Source organism: Canis lupus, chromosome 19 (assembly GCF_048164855.1).
Source record: "Canis lupus baileyi chromosome 19, mCanLup2.hap1, whole genome shotgun sequence".
NCBI classification, from domain to species: Eukaryota; Metazoa; Chordata; class Mammalia; order Carnivora; family Canidae; genus Canis; species Canis lupus.
This window is the reverse complement of record NC_132856.1, coordinates 10,784,471-10,805,406: the sequence shown is the minus strand read 5'-3', so window position 1 is coordinate 10,805,406 and position 20,936 is coordinate 10,784,471. Positions and strand designations below refer to the sequence as shown.

General features: G+C 37.4%; 1 protein-coding gene across 6 annotated transcripts in view; it reads right to left on the bottom strand.

The window, feature by feature from the left end:
• The window catches only part of RAD18 (RAD18 E3 ubiquitin protein ligase), a 100,921-nt gene that overhangs the window by 14,881 nt on the left and 65,104 nt on the right, over window positions 1–20,936 (bottom strand). For all 6 annotated transcript variants that reach the window (XM_072785285.1, XM_072785286.1, XM_072785287.1 and 3 more), the window contains 2 exons: window positions 20,592–20,729; window positions 14,345–14,519 (listed from right to left, as the gene is read on the bottom strand). In XM_072785285.1, coding sequence (XP_072641386.1) covers window positions 14,345–14,519; window positions 20,592–20,729 — 313 coding nt within the window. The remainder of the gene's footprint in view (window positions 1–14,344; window positions 14,520–20,591; window positions 20,730–20,936) is intronic.

Sequence of the window (20,936 nt, the reverse complement as noted above, 5' to 3'; positions counted from 1 at the left end):
TGGGCAGGGGGGGCAAAACCATAATGCTTCATTTTGTTTTTATTCTATATATTGTCAGCAGTATAATGACAGATACAAACAAAAAAAAATACTGAAGAATAACAAGATCATAGTAACAGGTTATGATATTTAACTCCTAGACAGAAATAAACTAAAAGACAAGCAACATTGCAAAGATGAAAATTTCCTCTACAACTTAAGAAGCTTTCATTTGATTACAAGTTTCCTTGATAACAGGGACCAAGGATCTGGATATGAAGTTATAATGAGACGAGAATGTCTGCTGCATAGGCAGGCCAAATTCTACATAGCCTCCACTCTGAGAAAGCATACTTAACCATGCAAATGTGAGAAGCCTGGCCAATACCAACCACGCAAGCCACAGAAACCCAACATCAAGTCAAGGTTCAGGTGATAAAACTCTAGTCTTGTGATTTATTCAAGGAGAAGATTTTGAGAACTACCTCACATTGCTGGATTTTAGGCAGTGGACACTGAACTGCTCTGTTATCGGTTCCCAGTAAAATGAAGTTGTTAGACTAAATGATCTAGTGCATGAGAAAGAATTAGCCCTCCAAAACTGTCCTCACACCAAATTTTAGTGTTCAGATATAGATTTTTAATTTTTAATTTGTACTATTACCCATACTATAATACCACATTCTAAATGATTCTAAAAAATGTGCTTACTAGGACAAGAGAAGCATACTACAGCACACGTTAATGCAATATTAAAGGCTTCTATAATTGACTTCTGTAGAATCACTTAAAAAATAACCTTCTGCATTTGAGGCCTGTTATGTTTTAACACTCAAATCTCTCTGAGATACAAGAACAGTGTGCACTACTCACGTGGTAAAATCAAAGGAGGAAGCAAAATCAGCGATTTTATATGTACCCATGTTCCAGAATGTGACTGTTTGTGTGGGAATAAAGAGAACAGAGAACATGTGCAAATTAACACTGCATGTCCTTCTAACAAGGCAACCGTACAATCATCTAAACCCAGACACTCTGGAGAGTACAAGAGCACACTATTAATAATGACGCCAGGATGAGAAATGGAATGAGCCAATTTCAGGGAAACCAGAACATATGGTTATTCTAGATCTAAATGACATTTTGAACAATTCCATTAAAATGCTACTAACAAAGGAAGCAATGGTGCCTGAGACAAAAGTCCTGATATAACTCACATTGTCATGGGGGGGGGGGGGGGCGGGAAGGGTGTGGAAACTGGGCTGAGAATTATTGGCTTCTACTCTATTCACTGACTTTGAATAAGTCCCCTCACCTGCCCAGGCCTCTATTTCCTCACCTGTGGTATGAAGTTACTCTTTTTAGTGATTTCTTGCATTACCTTCTAACTTGAAAATGTTTATAATCTATCCTAATGTGTCTTTTCACCAGGTTCTCAAGGTTTCCAAGGAGACCTCATATATCTGTTCCTCGGATTTAAAAGCAAAGGTAGTATAAAATGAGAAAGCAGGGGGAAAAAGTCACTTCTGATTTTAACTTCCAAAGTGACTCTAACAAATTATAAACTTGATCAACGGGATCCCTGGGTGGCGCAGCGGTTTGGCGCCTGCCTTTGGCCCAGGGCGCGATCCTGGAGACCCGGGATCGAATCCCACGTCGGGCTCCCGGTGCATGGAGCCTGCTTCTCCCTCTGCCTATGTCTCTGCCTCTCTCTCTCTCTCTCTGTGTGACTATCATAAATAAATAAAAATTAAAAAAAAATAAACTCGATCAACTAAATAAAAATACAAAATTACAATAGCATGATATGTAAATTATATACTTCTGTTCCATCCAAATTCATTCACCAGAACAGTCCCAAAAGGAGTCTGAATTTTTTTTTTTTAAAGAGTTTATTTATTTATTCATGAGAGACACAGAGAGAGAGAGAGAGAGAGGCAGAACTGGCAGAGGGAGAAGCAGGCTCCATGCAGGGAGCCTGATGTGGGACTCGATTCCCCCCCCACCCCCCACCCCTGTCTCCAGGATCACACCTTGAGCCAAAGGCAGAGGCTCAACCTCTGAGCCACCCAGGCATCCCAAGGACTCTGATTTTGAATTTTTTTTTTTTTTTACTACAGAAAGCTCTTACCAGGCTGTCCACAGTTGGGGGTCTGGGAGAGTTAAACCAAAACAGAGATTGCATGCCTACTAACATTTAGAAAAAACTGGTAGTTCGTTCAAAGTCTCATACTTGCTCTTCTCAAAGCATTCTGAAAAATACACTATCAGCTACTTTTTTTTAATGAAAAATTGAATTCTGAAGATTGTATCTCAGTTTTATATATCAAGCTAAATATATCCAGAAGCATATGGAACAAGAATTTGTATGTAGTTTACGAGATGTCTGAAAACTAAAAAAGGAAAACATACTTGAAAAACATCAACTTTATCCAAGTATTCACTTGTCGTGCCAACCAAAACTCAACACTATAGTCAACGTACCAAAACCTTGGGTGATGATGAGACACTACTGTGATCTATGACAGTGAAGATATCATTTGGTAAGTATGGAATCTGGAAGGAAATGCCAGTTTCTATAAGCATTTTAGATACACAAGTAATAATAACTTAAAACCTCTCTCCGGATACTGGAAATTGAAGGGCTCAAAGTAATTTTTTAAAAAGATATTTCATTTCTTTGTGAGAGAGAGAGAGAGAGAACAAGCAGGACAGGGGGGGGAGAGAGAGAGGCCGACTCCCTACTGAGCAGGAAGCCATGACTTGGAGATCATGACCTGAGCCGAAGGCAGATGCTCAACCAACTGAGCCACTCAGGCGCTCCGGGCTCAAAGTAATTTTACAGAGGATCTCTGTATAATGGCAGTTCATGAATTTGCTAAAAACAAAGAAAAAATATCTCCCACCTGGGATTGACTCAGAAGGCTGAAAAATCAAGAATTTATTGTAAAACAAAGTTATTCTAAAGAAACTCATCAGATTACCCAACAAAAAAGCATAATAAAAAACTCCCAAAAGGTGCTAACATAAATCCCTGAGAGTAAAAGAAAATATTGTTGAACAGCAAATATTCTTTGGCAATGAATACTGGAGAAAAGATAAAACTATCTGTCCTTTCATGTTGTTCTTGGAGAATCATTAGTGAAATCACTTTTACAAGTATATATTCACCAATAAAAATATGGTAACTGAAGGGGATGAGACATATTGTAAACTGTGCATGTTTTCTCTTATTATGAAATGGAAAGGCTGAGCTACATCCTTGGAGGGGAAATCATTCTATAGAGTAAAAATACTAGTACAAGAAAGCAAAACTGATTAAAAATAAAAGACATTGGAAAGGAAATTAGAATTCTTCCCTCAGGCCACATTTTATGGATTAAATTTTAGCATAGCACAAAATAATAATACATTTTTTAATAATACATTTTATACAATGCATTAAAATAGGGTTTTATTAATTTATAAATTAAATGTAACAAGTAATGTTAAGTAAAAGGAAAAAAGGAAGCATTCAATAACTAAACTTACTACAACCCAGAAAGTGTCTAATTTATTTTTTATTTACTTATTTATTTATTTTTAAAGATTTTATTTATTTACTCATGAGAGACAGAGAGAGAGAGAGAGAGAGAGAGAGAGAGCGCGCGACAGGCTCCATGCAGGAAGCCCAACTCCATCCCAGGTCTCCAGGATCAGACCCTGGGCTGAAGGCAGCGATAAACCACCGAGTCACCTGGGCTGCCCTGATTATTTTTTTTAAATAAACTTTTTATTTTAGAATAGTTTTAGATTGACAGAAAGTTGTAAAGATAGTATAGAACATTCCCACATTTCTTCTGTTAACAGCTTACACTAATCGGATTCATTACTTACAGGTTTTTGTTTTCTTTTTCTTTCCTTCACTTCCTTTCCCCACCCTCGCTACCCCCTCCCTCCCTCCCTCCTTTTTGTCTTTCTTTTTCTAACACTTTTCCTGGCATTGTCATGCTTCCTGCCCCAGCCGTAGAATCAGCCATTTCTCCAAGAAATTCCTTCTTTTGAGGAATGTCATTAGAAACCAAGATCAACGCGTTAGGTGTGCTGGCTGTGATGGTAGTGCCCTTGCTTCTTGGCCCTGGCAGCTGACAGAGCAAGGAAATACATGTGTGTACATTAGCTCACTTACTTATGCAGATCTATACATAGCTCGATATGTATACCTCTGAATTTATATAGTAAGCTAGCCATGAGTCCACCCTATATCACACTGAAAGCTTCAGCCTTGTTTATGTAGCCTTGTTTATGTAATCTTCCACTCCAATGACCTGGCTCCCATTTGCCACCCAGACAAGGGCACATAGCTAACATGACAGAAAAAAAAAATTATGTTAAACTATAGATGGATAAGATTAAAGTCTTGTGAAGTAAGTCGGGGAGAAACGTCAGCACATATATATTAGACAAATGTTTAAGGTCCACACATCAATGCAAAACAAATAGTGTAAATAAGTACACTGCAAAATACCACTTTCTAATTCCTAAACATAAATAAGGAAGTAATTGTGTATTAAAAAAACATTCAAAAATGATTACCATTAGATTAGATGTGCCAAGTAGGTTAGATTTTTTTTTTTTTATAATGTCCAAGGAAGGTTCAAAGTCACACAATATTGTCACTTATTAGTAAGGTACTTTGAAAGATCTTCCTAAAAAAATGACCAGCAGGCCTGTTGTGCTACAGCCAGCAGAGTAACTTCAGAAGTGGGAGAGGATGTCCATATGCACAAGGGCCATTAACGGTACAGTTATCTCTATTAAGGAGAAACAAAGCAGGATAATAAGGAAATAAGCCTGACAATCAAAGAACTCCCAGTTCTGTGCTTGTGATTTTCTGCCTAAGGCCAAGAGATTTTTATTCAGTATGTTGGCAAACTTTAGTACGATGACAGATTATTTCATACTTCAGTTTATTATCACACAAGATGAAAAAGTAAATTGTTTCTCATCAACAAGCACATTTTCTCCCATCCGTTTGTGGACTCATCTCTCTCAGAGCTTTCTAGATAATGTCCCTTTCTTCCCCTGAAATTTCCTTGTCTATCACTTCTTTAACAGCTCCCAGACATCCTTATCTCTTCCGTTCCTGGTAGCAATGGGCAAGTGTGCTTGGCAAATAGATGTGCAGAGGTGCAGTTAGCTCTGGAATGCCTAAAGACATTATTACACTCTTTTGGACAAGAGATCTAGGCAAAAGCCTAGAGGACCCCTATTTGTATTGATAAAGCCTACATAAAACCAAACCATTTTCCTATCTTCAGTTGGAATCACTGCTTTGGCAGATCCCATTGGTGCCCTGCCCTGATCCCTCTACTCTAATCCCTTCAGTGTACAGGCTTGAATTGCAACTGTTAGGGCCTTTGTCAGTTGTCCTTGCTCTGGTGGAGCCTGCTCTGTCACCAGTGTAGGAGGAGAGGCGGCTTGCAAGTAGCAGAGAACAGCCCTCAACCAAGTAACTGACTCCTTTACTCCTTGCCTGAGTTAACTCAGGTGAGTTGTTTTAAACCAGCTCCTAGTTCCAAGTGGTTTTGATAAAAACTTTGCTTGCTCACAGTGATAATCTGGTTTGATAACATGCTCCCTTCCCTTTTCTGTCTCACGTGCCCACTCCCTATCATGGTTCCTTTACCTTCCAAATTAACTGCTTCCACTGAAATCCTTGTCTTGGGGTCTTCTCAGGAAACCTAACCATCTCAATAACTGCGTATTTCCACTCTTTCAAGAATGTGAAAAGCAAGGCAACTTGGTCAGCAGCATTATCAGTCAGGAGAACTTGGATTCTGAGGTAAACTATACCTAGCTTCAAATTCCGATATTGCCACAATCTATACATACAACCTTAAGCAACTTATTTAACTCCTTTAGCCTTTCATTTCCGCATCTTTACAATGGGTTTGCCTGTGGGCTAAATGATGTAACACATGCAGCACTCTTAGTACTCAAACATCAAAATCACACACCTTACTGCTCACATCAACAAGGCTTCACCAATATACTTTACTATTCAGGAGACTCTTGTCTAGGAAGATAAAAATTGTGAATAACTTTATTGTTGAGTCCAAAAACTTAAAAGACCCCATCAGCTTTTCAATAGAAAAGGATTCTATGTACCCATCATCTCTTCAAAGCCTCATATTGCTGTATTCACCAATTTTCAGCTTAGGTTTATCCAATTCTAACCAAGATCTGCAAGGAAAGACCTGTCTGAAACCAAACTTTGAAATCTCAACTCTGACCTTCTGGCTGGAAGAGACTACTCTGACTGATGGTAGAAGTAGTGTTCCCCTGTTCCTTCAGTAAGTAATAAACTTAACTTGGTCTTATCAACAGGCCAGTATTCAACACTCCTTGGATGAATGTCACAATGGCATCTTTTCTGTTAAGACTGTGCCATTATTCTTCAATTTACTCAGCACTTACGAAAGACTGACATTTACTCCTTGAGTCTTCCAACAAATAGTAATCAAGATTTCTTCACATTTTTGTGTTTTTTGTTATTGTTCTCTTGTTCTCAAGAATTCTGAACAGACAGCTCTTCCAAAAATGACTGAAAAGTGAAGAAAAGTTGCAAATATACCAAATACATGGCCAATGTTTAAGTCTCTCTGTCAAAGAGCGCAGTGTTCTGTGCCTATGTGTTGGATTTCCTACAAAGTTGCTGCTACTGATTTAGTATCAGAGAAAAGGTACTGTTTATGTCAGAAATTGTGAAAAGTTAAAATGTATTCATTCACATCTTATCTGACTCAGATTCACTTACGACAAAAAACTAGCATCTTCAAGAAGGTTAACATAGATTACAAATGGTGAAATTAGTTGGTCTTTGCGAGTACTGAAATCCCAGTCCCCACTTCGTTAGCCCAAGTCCTCTAACATGCCAAAGCAGAGATAACCTAGCAGGGTTGGTCCTGAACTGACAGACTGAGTTAAGTGAAAACCATACTTACCACCCTATGGAGACCACTTTTTTTTGGTCAATAAATCCTAAGTATAAGTCTTTCCTTTAGAAAATTTCCTAGTATGAACAAACTTCTTTGATTATGGACAATGACTTCTTAAAAAGTTTAATTTTAATAATTTCAAAGCTACAAAAATTGGCTCTGTATGCGTGTATGTGTGTGCTCACACACACACTCTTATTTTTTTAACCACTAAAAGTACACTGGAGCCATTACACCCTTTAGCTGTTTAGTGTGTGCTTCTTCAGAACAACCACATTCACTTATATATATGACCACAATGAAATTATCAAAATCAGGAAACTGAATACTGACATAGTAATATTATCTAATCTATAGACCTAATTCAAATTTCTCCAGTTAGGGCAAAACACAACATCTCTTTATAAATTCTTTTGCCTAGAACTAAAGTGCACAAATACATATTTTTAAAATAACGATCTGAAGGTTCCTCCAAATAAAAGCATGACTACTATTCATCTCTGCATGAAGATAAAGCTTCCTCCATAGGGCCATAATCAAAAGCATCTTTTCTTATGATGTAGCCCTCAATAAAAATGCAGTTTTTTCTGCTTGCCAAAACTCAGGGAACAAAAGCCCTCTCCTTTTCATTAAGAAGAACAATAAGTTAATTTACGGAAATCTGGACATGTCTCTTGAACTCCCGGAAATCACCTAGCAAGAAGCTGTACAAAAATATAAAATTCTAATCAATGTGTTTATCATCGGTCTTCAGGATGGCACCAGAGACTCAATACATAGCATTCATAATTCAAATTCTAAAAAAAGGACTTAAGAGTTAAGAATCAAGTTAGCAACAAAATAGCTTCATCCTAATAATTACTTGGACTGGATATACCTATTGGGTCTTAAAATAAGATTATTCTTAGTTGTCAGTCTGCCATATTTTTATAAGTCTGAATATTGTTCCAATACAAAAAAACCTAACATCTTTATTCAACAATCTAATGGTAAGATCTATATATTAAAGCATGACTGCATGAATTCAGAACAATTCACAATATATTTGCACTCACTTTGTGTGTGACTTTCCTCTTTTAAAAAAAAGACTAAAAAAGCATAAAAAATTATAAAATATGATGGTTTAGCACCACCTTCGGTCCGGGGCATGATCCTGGGGACCCAGGATCGAGTCCCACGTTGGGCTCCCTGCATGGAGCCTGCTTTTCCCTCTGCCTGTGTCTCTGCCTCTCTCTCTCTCTCTCTCTCCAAATAAATGAATAAAATCTTTAAAAAAGAAAAAAAATATTGAGGTTGGGGCACCTGGGTGGCTCAGTGGTTGAGTGCCTGCCTTTAGCCCAGGGTGTGATCCTGCGGTCCTGGGGTCAAGTCCCACATCGGGCTCCCTGCATGGAGCCTGCTTCTCCCTCTGCCTGTGTCTCTGCCTCTCTTTGTCTCTCATGAATAAATAAATAAAATCTTTAAAAAAGAAAAAGAAGGAAAGAAAAAATTGAGGTCAATTCAACTATGATATAAGACTTCCTGGGATGGCTAAGTGGCTCAGTTGTTTGTGACGGACTCCTGGTTTCGGTTCAGGTCATGACCTCATGGGTCATGAGATAGAGCCCCACATCAGGCTCTGCACTCAGCAGGGAGTCTGCTTGAAGATTCTCTCCCTCTGCCCCTCCCCGACCTCTCTCTCTCAATAAATAAATCATAAAAAAATAAAATAAAATAAAAAGACTTCCTTTTCACTTAAAATTTTTAATTCACATATCCAGAGAGTTCTATAAACCAATGGACATAGGTTTCTATTTTAAACTATTGTGCACTGTAAAAAAAAGAACTGAAATAAACTGGTTAAAGTATTCCCAAAACGTCTTCAGACTTGGAGCCTGACTCTTCTTCCTCACGTTCTGACTCAGTATCTATGAAGTTTGAGTTTTCCCTCACAAAGCTACCCTCTGTACTACCAAGAGCACCAGAGATAACAGCATTTCTCAAAAATACTTGACTAGTATCTCCAGGAGTCTCACTGAAGGCAGTGACATCCACTTTGCAAACTCCTTTCCTAATTTTGTCTATTTCCTCAATCACATCACATGTGACTAGAAGCAGCTTCTGTACAAAGACATCAAGAAGGATCTGACAAATTGATGTGGAACACCCTAACAATAGTCTTTTGCAACATGTGAATCAGTCATGTTGTTATTGTTTTAAATTTCTTCCATCTATTCCAAGGGATTTAACCATTTCTCCTGCATTCAGTTGGTGATGTAACAGAATACCCTTTGCACATCGTTCATTAATACAATTATAATGAGTCTCCAGGCTTGTGGTATCTTTCTTTCCCGTGTCCTATAAATCATTTGATTGTTTTGCAAGAATATGGAATTGCAGCCATTCATCCAATGATGAATATTAACTTATACTCTACTGTACTTTTTTTCACACACAATAACTTTTTTTTCTCTCATTACTTATATTTTAATGACAAACCAATGTAATGCTAACAATGCATGTAACTCAAGTGAAATGATAGTCTGGAGAGCCATGACACAAACTACATCAGAACTAAAACTTGGCAGGTACCAGCTGTAAGATGCTATCGATTAGAATACACATCACAATTTCAGACATTAAAATGTAAAACAGAAAATGTTATGTCTTACAATTAACAAATCATTCACTTAATAAAGGTTTAGTGGTCTACCACAGGAGACTAGTAGTAAACCACTGACAGGAGATTTTTTTGAAAATGAGTGATGGACTTCATTCTTAAGGACTTTGATAGGTAATTATAGGAATGACAAAAATACTCAAATAACTATAATACAAGATAGGATTTGATTTAAATAAAGTGCTATGGAATTCAGGTACACTGTTACAGGAATTCATAGTTAAGTAGAAACTGCTTCCTGCTTAGTGGGAAGAATCAGAGAGAAAGAGATTAGAGGAAGGGCTGAAAGGGGCCATCCAAGAGCAAACCCAAGGGATGACTGGCAAAATAATGTCTTAGAGGAAGTAGATGAATTTATCTTAAGAAATAAAATGTCTTCTTTATAGCAGCATTATTTATAATAGCCAAGATATGGAAGCAGCTCAATTGTCCAACAATTGATGAATGGATAAAGGTGTGTGTGTGATGGAGTATTATTCAGCCATGAAAAAGAATGAAATCTTGCCATTTGTAACAACATGGATGGAGGTAGAGTATAATGTTAAGTGAAATAAGTCAGTTAGAAAAAGACAAATACCATATGGTTTCACTCATATATGGAACTGAAGAAACAAAACAAATGAACAAAGGAAAAAATAAGAGACGAACTAAGAAATAGCTCTTAACCATAGAGAATAAATTGATGGTTACCAGAGGGAAGAGTGGAACAGGCAAAGGGGATAAGCAGCACACTTAGTACGATGAGCACTAAACAATGTATAGAATTGTCAAATCACTATACCGTATACCTGAAACTAAAATGTCTTTCTCTTATGATAAACAGGAAAGAAGAGGTTAGAAATTATAAAAAAACAAAACAAAACAAAAAAACTAAACTCAAAATGGAAAGGAAGAGCTGGAGGCAGGGCAGATTAGCTGACATGCCATCTATCGAAGATGAGGAAACATGCAGGTAACTGGTGTGGAACAGGTACTATGGGAAATGCAATAGAGAGTAACTTAGAAGACTATGCCTCACTAGTAAGCACCCAGCCGAGGCTGGATTCAATGAATTTTGAATGGAACTACTTTAGCCCAGGCTCACAGCTTTTTCTAGCAAAGTTCAGAACAGAAATAGGGAGGGATAAAAAGATAACTTGTGGGATTTACTCTATGACACAGGTGAAGATTTAGAATGAAGGAGATACAACGTCCAGCCAGAGTCCCAATTTTTGTAGCATTACTGAAGGAGACATAATTGATTTCATCTTTACAAAAGTAGAATAATCATATATTTATCAAAGATTCTCAAATCTACTACCTCATTTCATCTTCCCAACAGATCTGAAATAAGATATTTTTATATGTTTTTTCATAGAAATGGAAAGACTTCAAAAGATTGATTCCCAAATCACCCAGTAGATCCTAGTGCAAAGCCATTCAACTCTATGCCCTACTACTTTTCCTGTTACATCAGAGCGGCTTCCGCTGCATACTTATTCCTCCACAGTCTACTGTTGAATGAGTTACCCAATGGTCTGTCTTGGTACCAAATGAAATATCACTAGTCAAGGCTCACTTCACTCTTACTCTGTTAGCCTTCGTTTCTAGGTATTATATAAGGAACATACTCTTTTAATCTTAAAAATCTTACATGGAAAAATGATAAAAAATGTAAATTAAAAAATTAAGATAGGGATCCCTGGGTGGCGCAGCGGTTTAGCGCCTGCCTTTGGCCCAGGGCGCGATCCTGGAGACCCGGGATCGAATCCCACGTCAGGCTCCCGGTGTATGGAGCCTGCTTCTCTCTGCCTGTGTCTCTGCCTCTCTCTCTCTCTCTGTGTGTGTGACTATCATAAATAAATTAAAAAAATTTTTAAATTAAAATAAAATAAAAAATTTAAGGATTAGAATCTTAATATTTACAATGTATATAGCAGTTACTCAAACTTGAAATATGAGTAGTAGACACTGCCAACTTTCTCAAGGTAACCCGAGCAAATCCTCATATACTGTCTCTAAAGCTCTGCTTCCAAAGTATACAAGCAAACTCAAGGATTCTTTTTCGTTATAGGAATGCAATCAGAAACAATCCACATGTCCATCAGCTAATAAATGAATAATAAAACGTATATCCATACAATAAAACAATATTCTTCAATGTAAAGCCATACAACACTGAAATAGGCTACAACATGAACCTTGAAAATATTATGCTAACTAACAGAAGCCAGTCACAAAGACCACACACTCTATGATCTGATTGCTGTGGATTGTCCAGAAGAGGCAAATCTACAGAGACAGAAGGTACATGAGTAGCTGCCAGGGGCTGGCAGAATCAGAAGGAAGTAGGAAGCAACTGTTAATGAGAATGAGAGTTCTTTTTGGGGTGATGAAAACGTTCTAAAATTGTGGCGATGGGGCAGCCCTGGTGGCGCAGCGGTTTAGCACCGCCTGCAGCCAGGTGTGATCCTGAAGACCTGGGATCGAGTCCCACGTTGGGCTTCCTGTATGGAGCCTACTTCTCCCTCTGCCTGTGTCTCTGTCCCTCTCTCCCTCTGTCTCTATGAATAAATAAAATCTTTAAAAATAAATAAATAAATAAATAAATAAATAAATAAATAAATAAATAAACAAATAAATAAATAAATAAAATAAAATTGCGGTGATGGCTGTACATATTTGTGAACATACTAAAAACCATTAAATTGTACACATGCACAAGTGGGTTGTATGGAATGTAAATTATGTCTCAACACAGCTGCTAAAAATTGTTATTAGTGGGTAGTTGCTCTGGATATGGGCTTATGTGTGTGTATATAGACATATACATATGCCGAACTAATTAAAATGTGAAATAAATATAAGACCTTACATTAAAAAAAATTTTTTTTCTTAAAGATTTTATTTATTTTTTCATGAGAGAGAGAAAGAGAGGCAGAGACACAGACAGAGGGAGAAGCAGGCTCCATGCAGGGAGCCTGATGTGGGACTCGATCCCAGGACTCCAGGATCATGTCCTGGGCTGAAGGCAGGCACGAAACCACTGAGCCACCCAGGGAGCACCCCCATCAAAAAAATTTTTTTAGCGGTTTAATAAACCTCTCACATTTCGGTGATGCCAATAAATCTATCTGAGGCCAAGAACTCAACAAACTGACCCTACTTCCATCCTCTCAGCGCCAAATATATAAATATACAGCTGGCTGCCATGTATTTCCTCCTACACTTTCTTCCATTCCCCTATTTCAAATTCAAACTCACCCTGGCATTCCCAGACATTCAGGCATTCTGCGACTATGGTTAAAAATGAACTCTTACTCCTCTGGACTCTGATTTTCCTCCATTTTTACTTTGTATTCCTACATGACTTGTGTTTAAAAACAAGTACTGCCTACTGAACTTGCAGGAACAGCCTGATGTAGAGAAACTGTGCAGCAGTATCACACCCTCAGACAAAATGGACAACACGCAGATCACCATGTGTTCTTCCTTTACCCAGCTTGAGATATGCCAATGACCTTGAAAACAGTAGGGGTGAGATAAGAGGTTTTCCATTCCAAATGCCTGACCATTAATAATTTGAAACCGTTCCCCAAGAATCCTAGTAAAGCAGAGGGTTTTGAGTACACTTCTCTTAAAAAAAATTTCTAATTTGATGTTTCAGATAGACATAGTCTATCGTTCTAGAGCACTGCTAATTTTTAAGTGAAGGACTATCAAAGACTAAAAGTTTATTTATTTATTTATTTTTTATTTATTTATGATAGTTACAGAGAGAGAGAGAGGCAGAGACACAGGCAGAGGGAGAAGCAGGCTCCATGCACCGGATGTGGGATTCGATCCCGGGTCTCCAGGATCGCGCCCTGGGCCAAAGGCAGGCGCCAAACCGCTGCGCCACCCAGGGATCCCAAGACTAAAAGTTTCTAAGACATATTCACATTCTGATGATAGCATTTAAAATTGATACAATGCATTGAGAAGGCAGCAACACCTCCCATGGTCAAAATGGTGTTAAAAATAATTTATTAGAAACAAAAGGCTCTAAGTAGACAGAGCTTTACCACAGCTTTAGGTGTGTAAGCAGAACATTGGGGAAAATGTAGGTATCTAACAGAAACTGGAAAGTCCAGTCAGTTATGGAGAAGAGCCACAAGAGAACACCACATCCCCAGAAAACACCTATAAAGATAAGGTAGAAACATGGGTACAAATGGTCTATTATATAAAGTGAAATGCCAGAACATAAAGTTTTATTTCAAAACTTTTTACTTTTTGTTTTTATTCAAAACTATGATTTAACTGTATGTCATCTCTAAAAAAATACATCATCTTTTAAAAATATCTTTTAAAAAATCATTTGGAAAAACAATTCATCTTCAAATCTTTCATTTTTAAAGCCTCCCTATCCATTCTTACTTGTTCAACTAAATTTTTCCTTTTTGTTTTACTCTCCTATGCACTGTCTTTCTGGTCATTTCTATTTTCTAACACAGTTGTCTTATTTTCTTCATTCATTATCCTAACAAAAATATCACTGCCTATCATGCTCTCTCTTTCAACTCCAGGAAAACTATCTACAGCCACTTCAATTCTCTCCTGCTTGCTATCACTGTGCAAGTTACAAAGCAGAAGAGGAGACTGAAGTGGTACAACACTTTACTGCCCCAGGTCTTCAAGTTACTTTCTATCTTAGCATACGCAGGAAATAGACATTTAAAATAATCAGGTAATACAGATTTCTTACCTATTGAATGAGTCTGATTCTGATGAAGAAAGAGCTTCTTCTTGAATATCAGTACAACTGGAAGAATCATCTGGTCTATCAGGCTCCATTCTCCCTGGGGATTCCAGCTTTGATTGAGAGAAGTGGTTTGTTATGGGGGAAGTATCTGAGAATTTCATTTTTTTATCTTCCCGTTCTAAAAAAAGAAAAATGAAAGAAAAATATTTACAAGTTCTACAAAATCTACAACTTCTATATGCTTATTATTTCTACGACATTTAATATTGCTATTTATACGTCGTAAAATGGAAGTTTTTGTAACATTGATTCCAAAACTCTAGTGTCAGGGCATAAGAATCAACACTACCATGTGCCATCTAATGATAATGCCCACCTATGTATTTCTAGATTAATGAATTTAAAAACAAAATTTCCTTTTAAAACCAGGAGTAGTGAACTATGGAATTCTAATGAGGCTTCTATTTACAATATTACTAAAGAATTCCCACATATTTCACAGATAAGAGAAAACTGATAAACATATGAAGCACAACAAAAAAGGATGAAAGATTCGAATGAGAGAACTAAAGGCTTGGGGCACCTGGGTGGCTCAGCTGGTTGAGTGTCTGACTCTTGGTTTTGGTTCAGGTCATGATCTCAGAATCATGGAATGGAACCCACACCCTCCTTCACATTCAGCAGGGAGTCTGCTTGAAGATTCTCTCTTTCCCTCTGTATCTCCCCTCACTCTCATGCTTATGCTGGCGCGCACGCTCTCTCAGATGGATGGATGGATGGATGGATGGATGGATGGATAGATAGATGATAGGAGAGAACTAGGATATTTGTCACTGACTATGTGGTAGTGAATCCATCTGGCCATTTCTTTTAGTTTGTTCCAAAGAATCTAATATTTACTATGGAAAAGGAAAACTCATCAGACATAACCAGTATTTCCGTTTGATCTAATACATGTCATATTTCTATGTATCCCTTGTCATATTCTGAATTTCTAAGGTCTCTTGTTGCAGATAAAAATAAAGGATGCTAGAGGCATGCAGACAGTGTTTGCTAGAATGCAACATACAGGTATGACCAAGTATCTTCAAATACGAGTGCAAAAAATAATATCCACGAAGCATCCCTCAGTGACCAGGACTTTCCCTCACGACCTGTTTCAGGACTGTGCTAAGATTTCAGTTGCTCTGTCTTTAAGATTCAGGAATTGAGTAAATACTTAGCATGCAAGCCACATGTGCTAATAGTATAGAGCACCCTTTTGTAAGTTTCCTCACAGAAGCAGAGCTTTCACACATCACTCATCCAGTGTACTTATATAAGCAAGTAACCTTCAACAAAAGACACTAAAAAGAATTCTTAAGGTTTGTCATAAAGAGAAAATTTATAGAAAAAGTAAAAGACAGATTCTTCAAATGTTTTTAGTTTTTGTTTTTATTTATTCATGAGAGATACACAGAGAGAAAGGCAAAGACATAGGCAGAGGGAGAAGTAGGCTCCTGGTGGAGACCCCGTTGCAGGACTTAATTCTAGGACCCAGGGATCACAACCTGAGCCAAAGGCAGACGCTCAACCACTGAGCCACCCAGGGGTCCCAGATTCTTCAAAAAGAAACCTTTCCAAGTCCATACAGTGAGATTTTTCCAGATATGAGAAGTCTTCGTTATACTAAAGAACAGCATACGTGACAAAAGTGTAACTTCTATAAATAAACTCTTGATGTTGTCGGGCTTTCAATAAGCCCAAACATTACCAAAACAAAACTGTACCCTCTAACATTTATCTGGAAAAAGGAAAGAAGAAGCTAGCCACAACAACCATCCAGGAGCTCAAGATTTCCTCTCCTAAACAGATACCAAGGATCACATTAAGAACAATCAATCACCCAGTAAACTCAGTGAGCCCAGACAATTCAACACTCAGCTGGCTGGGAGAATGGAATCAAGCTTACGAAACAGGGAGCAGGAATTTAACTTACAACTATTTTTTAGGGATGCCTGGGTAGCTCAGCAGTTGAGCATCTGCCTTTGGCTCAGGGCATGATCCTGGTCCCGGGATCAAGTCCTGCACTGGGCTCCCTGTGAGGAACCTGCTTCTCCCTCTTTATATCTGCCTCTGTGTGTCTCTCATAAATAAATAAATTTTAAAACTAAAAAAAAAAAAAAAAAAAAAATCTATCTTTTATTTTTGCACCTGACATATATTCTTTTCTTAATTCTTTCTCTCTTAAATAAGCCTTTCCAGGATAAATTCCCTCTTGGGGACAAGTATCAGTCAACAATTTGAGGGCACTGAAAGTCAGCTATCTTTCATATCCGTCCATAGACGTCAGAAGTGGACGTCAAACAGAGCCCCCAACTCTGAGGCTCTAACATCAAGCCTCCCCAAAGACATGTGACAAAACAGGAGAAGGACTTATTTGAGATAATGTGTATCTTGTTCACTTATATTGGCACTTCAATGAGCAAGTTTATTCCAAAGAACGAAAACTATACTGGTTGTATGATGCTATACAGAGCTCAACTTCCTAGTCAGCCTGTGCCAGTCTGTCTGTCCTCCTCTCTCCCACAGTCTCTCCACCCCTCAGACATGCGCACTCATGCACAACCATCTCTGAATCCCACAGAGAGCAATATTCATGGGCATATATGCATACAATGCACAATCCTGAGTATAAGCAATCATTTTCAAGAGACATTCAACCAATAAGCAAAAATGTTCTCCCAATCTGAAATATTAAACCAGATTTTTTTCAGAAACTAAACTATTTTCTTGGAAAAACATTTAACAATTTAACGAACATGCTCAAGTTGTTTAAAAAGAGCATGAAAAGCATCAGCGACCTACTAAATGATACCAGGAGAATTTAGAAGAAAAAATTAAGAATGTACCAGCACATAAAAGAATGACTTTAGGAACAAATCTAACCAAGGAGGTGAAAAACTTAAATGCTGAAAACTACAAAACATTGTTGAAAGAAATTAAAGAAGCTATAAAGACATCCTGTATTCATAAAGTGGAGACATTAAGATAGCAAAAGTAACCAAAGTAATCTATAGTTTCTTTTTTTTTTTTTTAAAGATTTATTTATTTATTCATGAGAGAGAGAAAGAGAGAGAGAGAGAGAGGTAGCGGGAGAAGCAGGCTCCATGTAGGGAGCCCGACATGGGACTCGATCCGGGGTCTCCAGGATCAGGCCCTGGGCTGAAGGCGGTGCTAAACCACTGAGCCACCCGGGCTGCCTCAATCTATAGTTTCAATTCAATCCCAACAGTAACTTTTTGCAGAAATAGAAAAATTCATCCTAAAATTCACATGGAATCTCAAGGGACCCAAATGGTCAAAACAATCTTGAGGGATCCCTGGGTGGCTCAGTGGTTTAGCACCTGCCTTTGGCCTAGGGTGTGGCGTGATCCTGGAGTCCCGGGATTGAGTCCCACGTCAGGCTCCCTGCATGGAGCCTGCTTCTCCCTCTGCCTGTGTCTCTGCCCCTCTCTCTCTCTCATGAATAAATAAATAAATAAAATCTTAAAAATAAGTCTTGAAAAGAATAAAGTTGGAAGATTCATACCTCTTGACTTTGAAATTTATAACAAAGCTACAGTAATTGTAACTGTATAGTGCTGACATGGGAACAGACAGACATACAGTACAGACCACAGAGTACAACAGAGAGTACTGAAATAAACCCTCACATATAGACTCAATTAATTTTTAACAAGGATATTAACAGCATTCAACATGGATAGTCTTTTTAACAACTGGAGCTTTATCTACATGTAGAAGTATGAAGTCAAACCCTTATAGTACACACAAAAATTAACTCAAAAAGGATTACAAGGGGTGCCTGGGTGGCTCATTTGGCTAAAGGTCTGCCTTTGGTTCAGGTTGTGATACAAGGGTCCTGGAATCAAGCCCCGCATCACTCAGCAGGGAGTCTGCTTCTCCTTCTCCTGCCCCCACCCTTGTGCATTCTTTCTCTCAAATAAATAAATAAAATCTTAAAAAAAAAAAAAAAAAAAAGGATCACAGACCTAAACCTTAAGAGTTAAAACAATAAAACTCAAAGGAGAAAACAGGAAAATCTTCATGAATGATTTGGCAACAATTTCATGGATATAATACCAAAAGCACAGGCAACAAAAGAAAAAAAAATGGATATAACAGACTTCATTAAAATTAAGCACCTTTGAAAAAAAAAGAAAAAAAAAATTAAGCACCTTTGTGCATCAAAAGAAACTATGATGAAAGCAAAGAGATAACCAAGAAAACATTTACAAATATTTGCAAATCATATAATGAAAAAGGATTAATATCCAGAATATATAAAGAATTCCTAAAAACACAACAAAAAACAAACAACCCAATTGAAAAACGAGCAAAGAGCATGAACAGACATTTCTCCAAAGAAAAACACATAGCCAATAAACATATGAAAAGATGTTCAACATTAGTAGTCATTATGAAAATACAAATCAAAACCATGAGATATCACTTCACATCTACCTTGACGGCTATGGTCAAAACAAAACAAAACAGGTATTGGCAAGGATAGAGAGAAACTGGAATCATTAAGCACTGTTTGGCAGGAATGTTAAATGGTGCAGTGGCTTTGGGAAGAAAGAGTTTTGTGGATTCTTAAAGGTAAACAGATATATACTTCTGGTAATTCTATAAGAGAATGGAAAGTAAAGAACACCAATCTTCATAGCAGCACTATTCACAATAGCCAAAAGGTGAAAATAACCCATTATAGAAGAAGAGATAAGCAAAATGTGGCAAATACACACAATAGAATATTATTTGGCTGTAAAAAGCACTGAAATTTTGATATATGACACAACAGGACCTTGAAAATATCAATGCTTAATGAAATAAGTTGACAAAGAACAAATATTAATATGATTCCACTTATACGAAGTACCTAGTATAAGTAAATTCACACAGAAAGTAGAACAGAGATTACCAGAGTTTGGCTAGGAAAGGGGAAAAGAGTTATTATTTTTAATGGGTACAGAGTTTATGCTGCATGATGAAAAAGTTTTGGGTGTGGATGGTGTTAACTGTTATAAAACATTCTCAATGTATACAATGCCACTGAATTGTATATTTATGAATGGTTAAAATGATAAATATTATATTATGTACAGTTAATCACAATAAAAAATACAGAATTTTCTTGTACACTTTCCTCCATTATGATTCTGGCCCAAAGCCCTGGCAATAGAAATATAATATTAATCTCAAAAAAAATTTTTAAGATTTTATTTATTTGAAAGACAGCATTAGTAGTGTGAGGGGCAGAGGGAGGAGACGACTCCCGGCAGAGCAGGGAACCTGACATGGGGCTTGATTCCAGGACTCCAGGATCATGACCTGAGCAGAAGGCAGACACTTAACTGACTGAGCTACCCAGGTGCCCCTTAATCTCAAACTTTAAAATGGATCCAAATTAAGGAATGTGCTATGTGTGGGCACACCAAGTACATAAGCTTCAGATATTTTAGCAGAACATTCCATCTAAAATAAATACCAGTGACCTATTAAAACGTTTAGTACAAATTCTTCATGTCTATTTATTTAAAAAGTATTCTTCATTTCCTCATTATTTTTTTCTTTACTTCCTTTCTGAATGTCTACAGTTTCATTCACCAGGATAATTTCTGACTGCTCATTGTAAACTATAACAAAAATTATTCTAAGATAAAATTACCTGTAGGATATCTCAAGATATGTAATAATAAATCCTACACCTAGAAAACATCCTCAAGCGAAATAGCTAAGAAACTTCTGATTTATCATTAAATGAAAGACTTCAGAAATTTGTCTTCAGGGTATTGTCCCAATCATTTTCCCCACAGTAACAAACTTAGTATACATTCAACAACTGCTATATGTCTAAAACTACTTTTTCCCACTTCAGATACCTAATAAAAGTGTAAACTCCTGTGGTTTTTATTTTCTTTTTATATTAAAAATAAATAGTGAAATTCAGGGGCACCTGGGTGGCTCAGTTAGTTAAGGGTCCAACTCCTGATTTCAGCTCAGGTCATGATCTCAGGTCGTGAGATGGAGCCTCAGATCCAGCTCCACCCTCAGCACCAAGTCTGTTTAAGATTCTCTTGCCCTCAGCCCCTCCTCCCCCCACTCGTGGGCATGTGTATGCTTTCTTTCTCTCTCTAAAATAACTAAGATCTTAAAATAAATAGTGAAATTCAACATATCTTTGTTTTTAATTAAAGTCTCTTACCCACAAATACAGGTAACAGCTTTTCTGTAGATCCATCTTCTTCTTTTGTTACTTTTTTTTTTGACATTTCAACAGTTTTCTTGTATCCTTTTTTGGCCTGATCCACCAGAAGCCGAAATTCATTCTGATGTTTTTTACCTAAAATTCAAAAGATCTTCTCCGTAAAATATAGAAGTACATCAGGAAGTGTACAAGCTTGCTCAAGAATAACATCCCTGGGAATCACTTGCATTACATTTACAAGCTAGCAAGCACAAAAGTAAAAACGGTTGGGGGTTGTGGAAGTCTCTCCCCTCTTACCTTCTTTCCTCAGATAAAAACAGGGAAACAGGATATTCTTAGTTT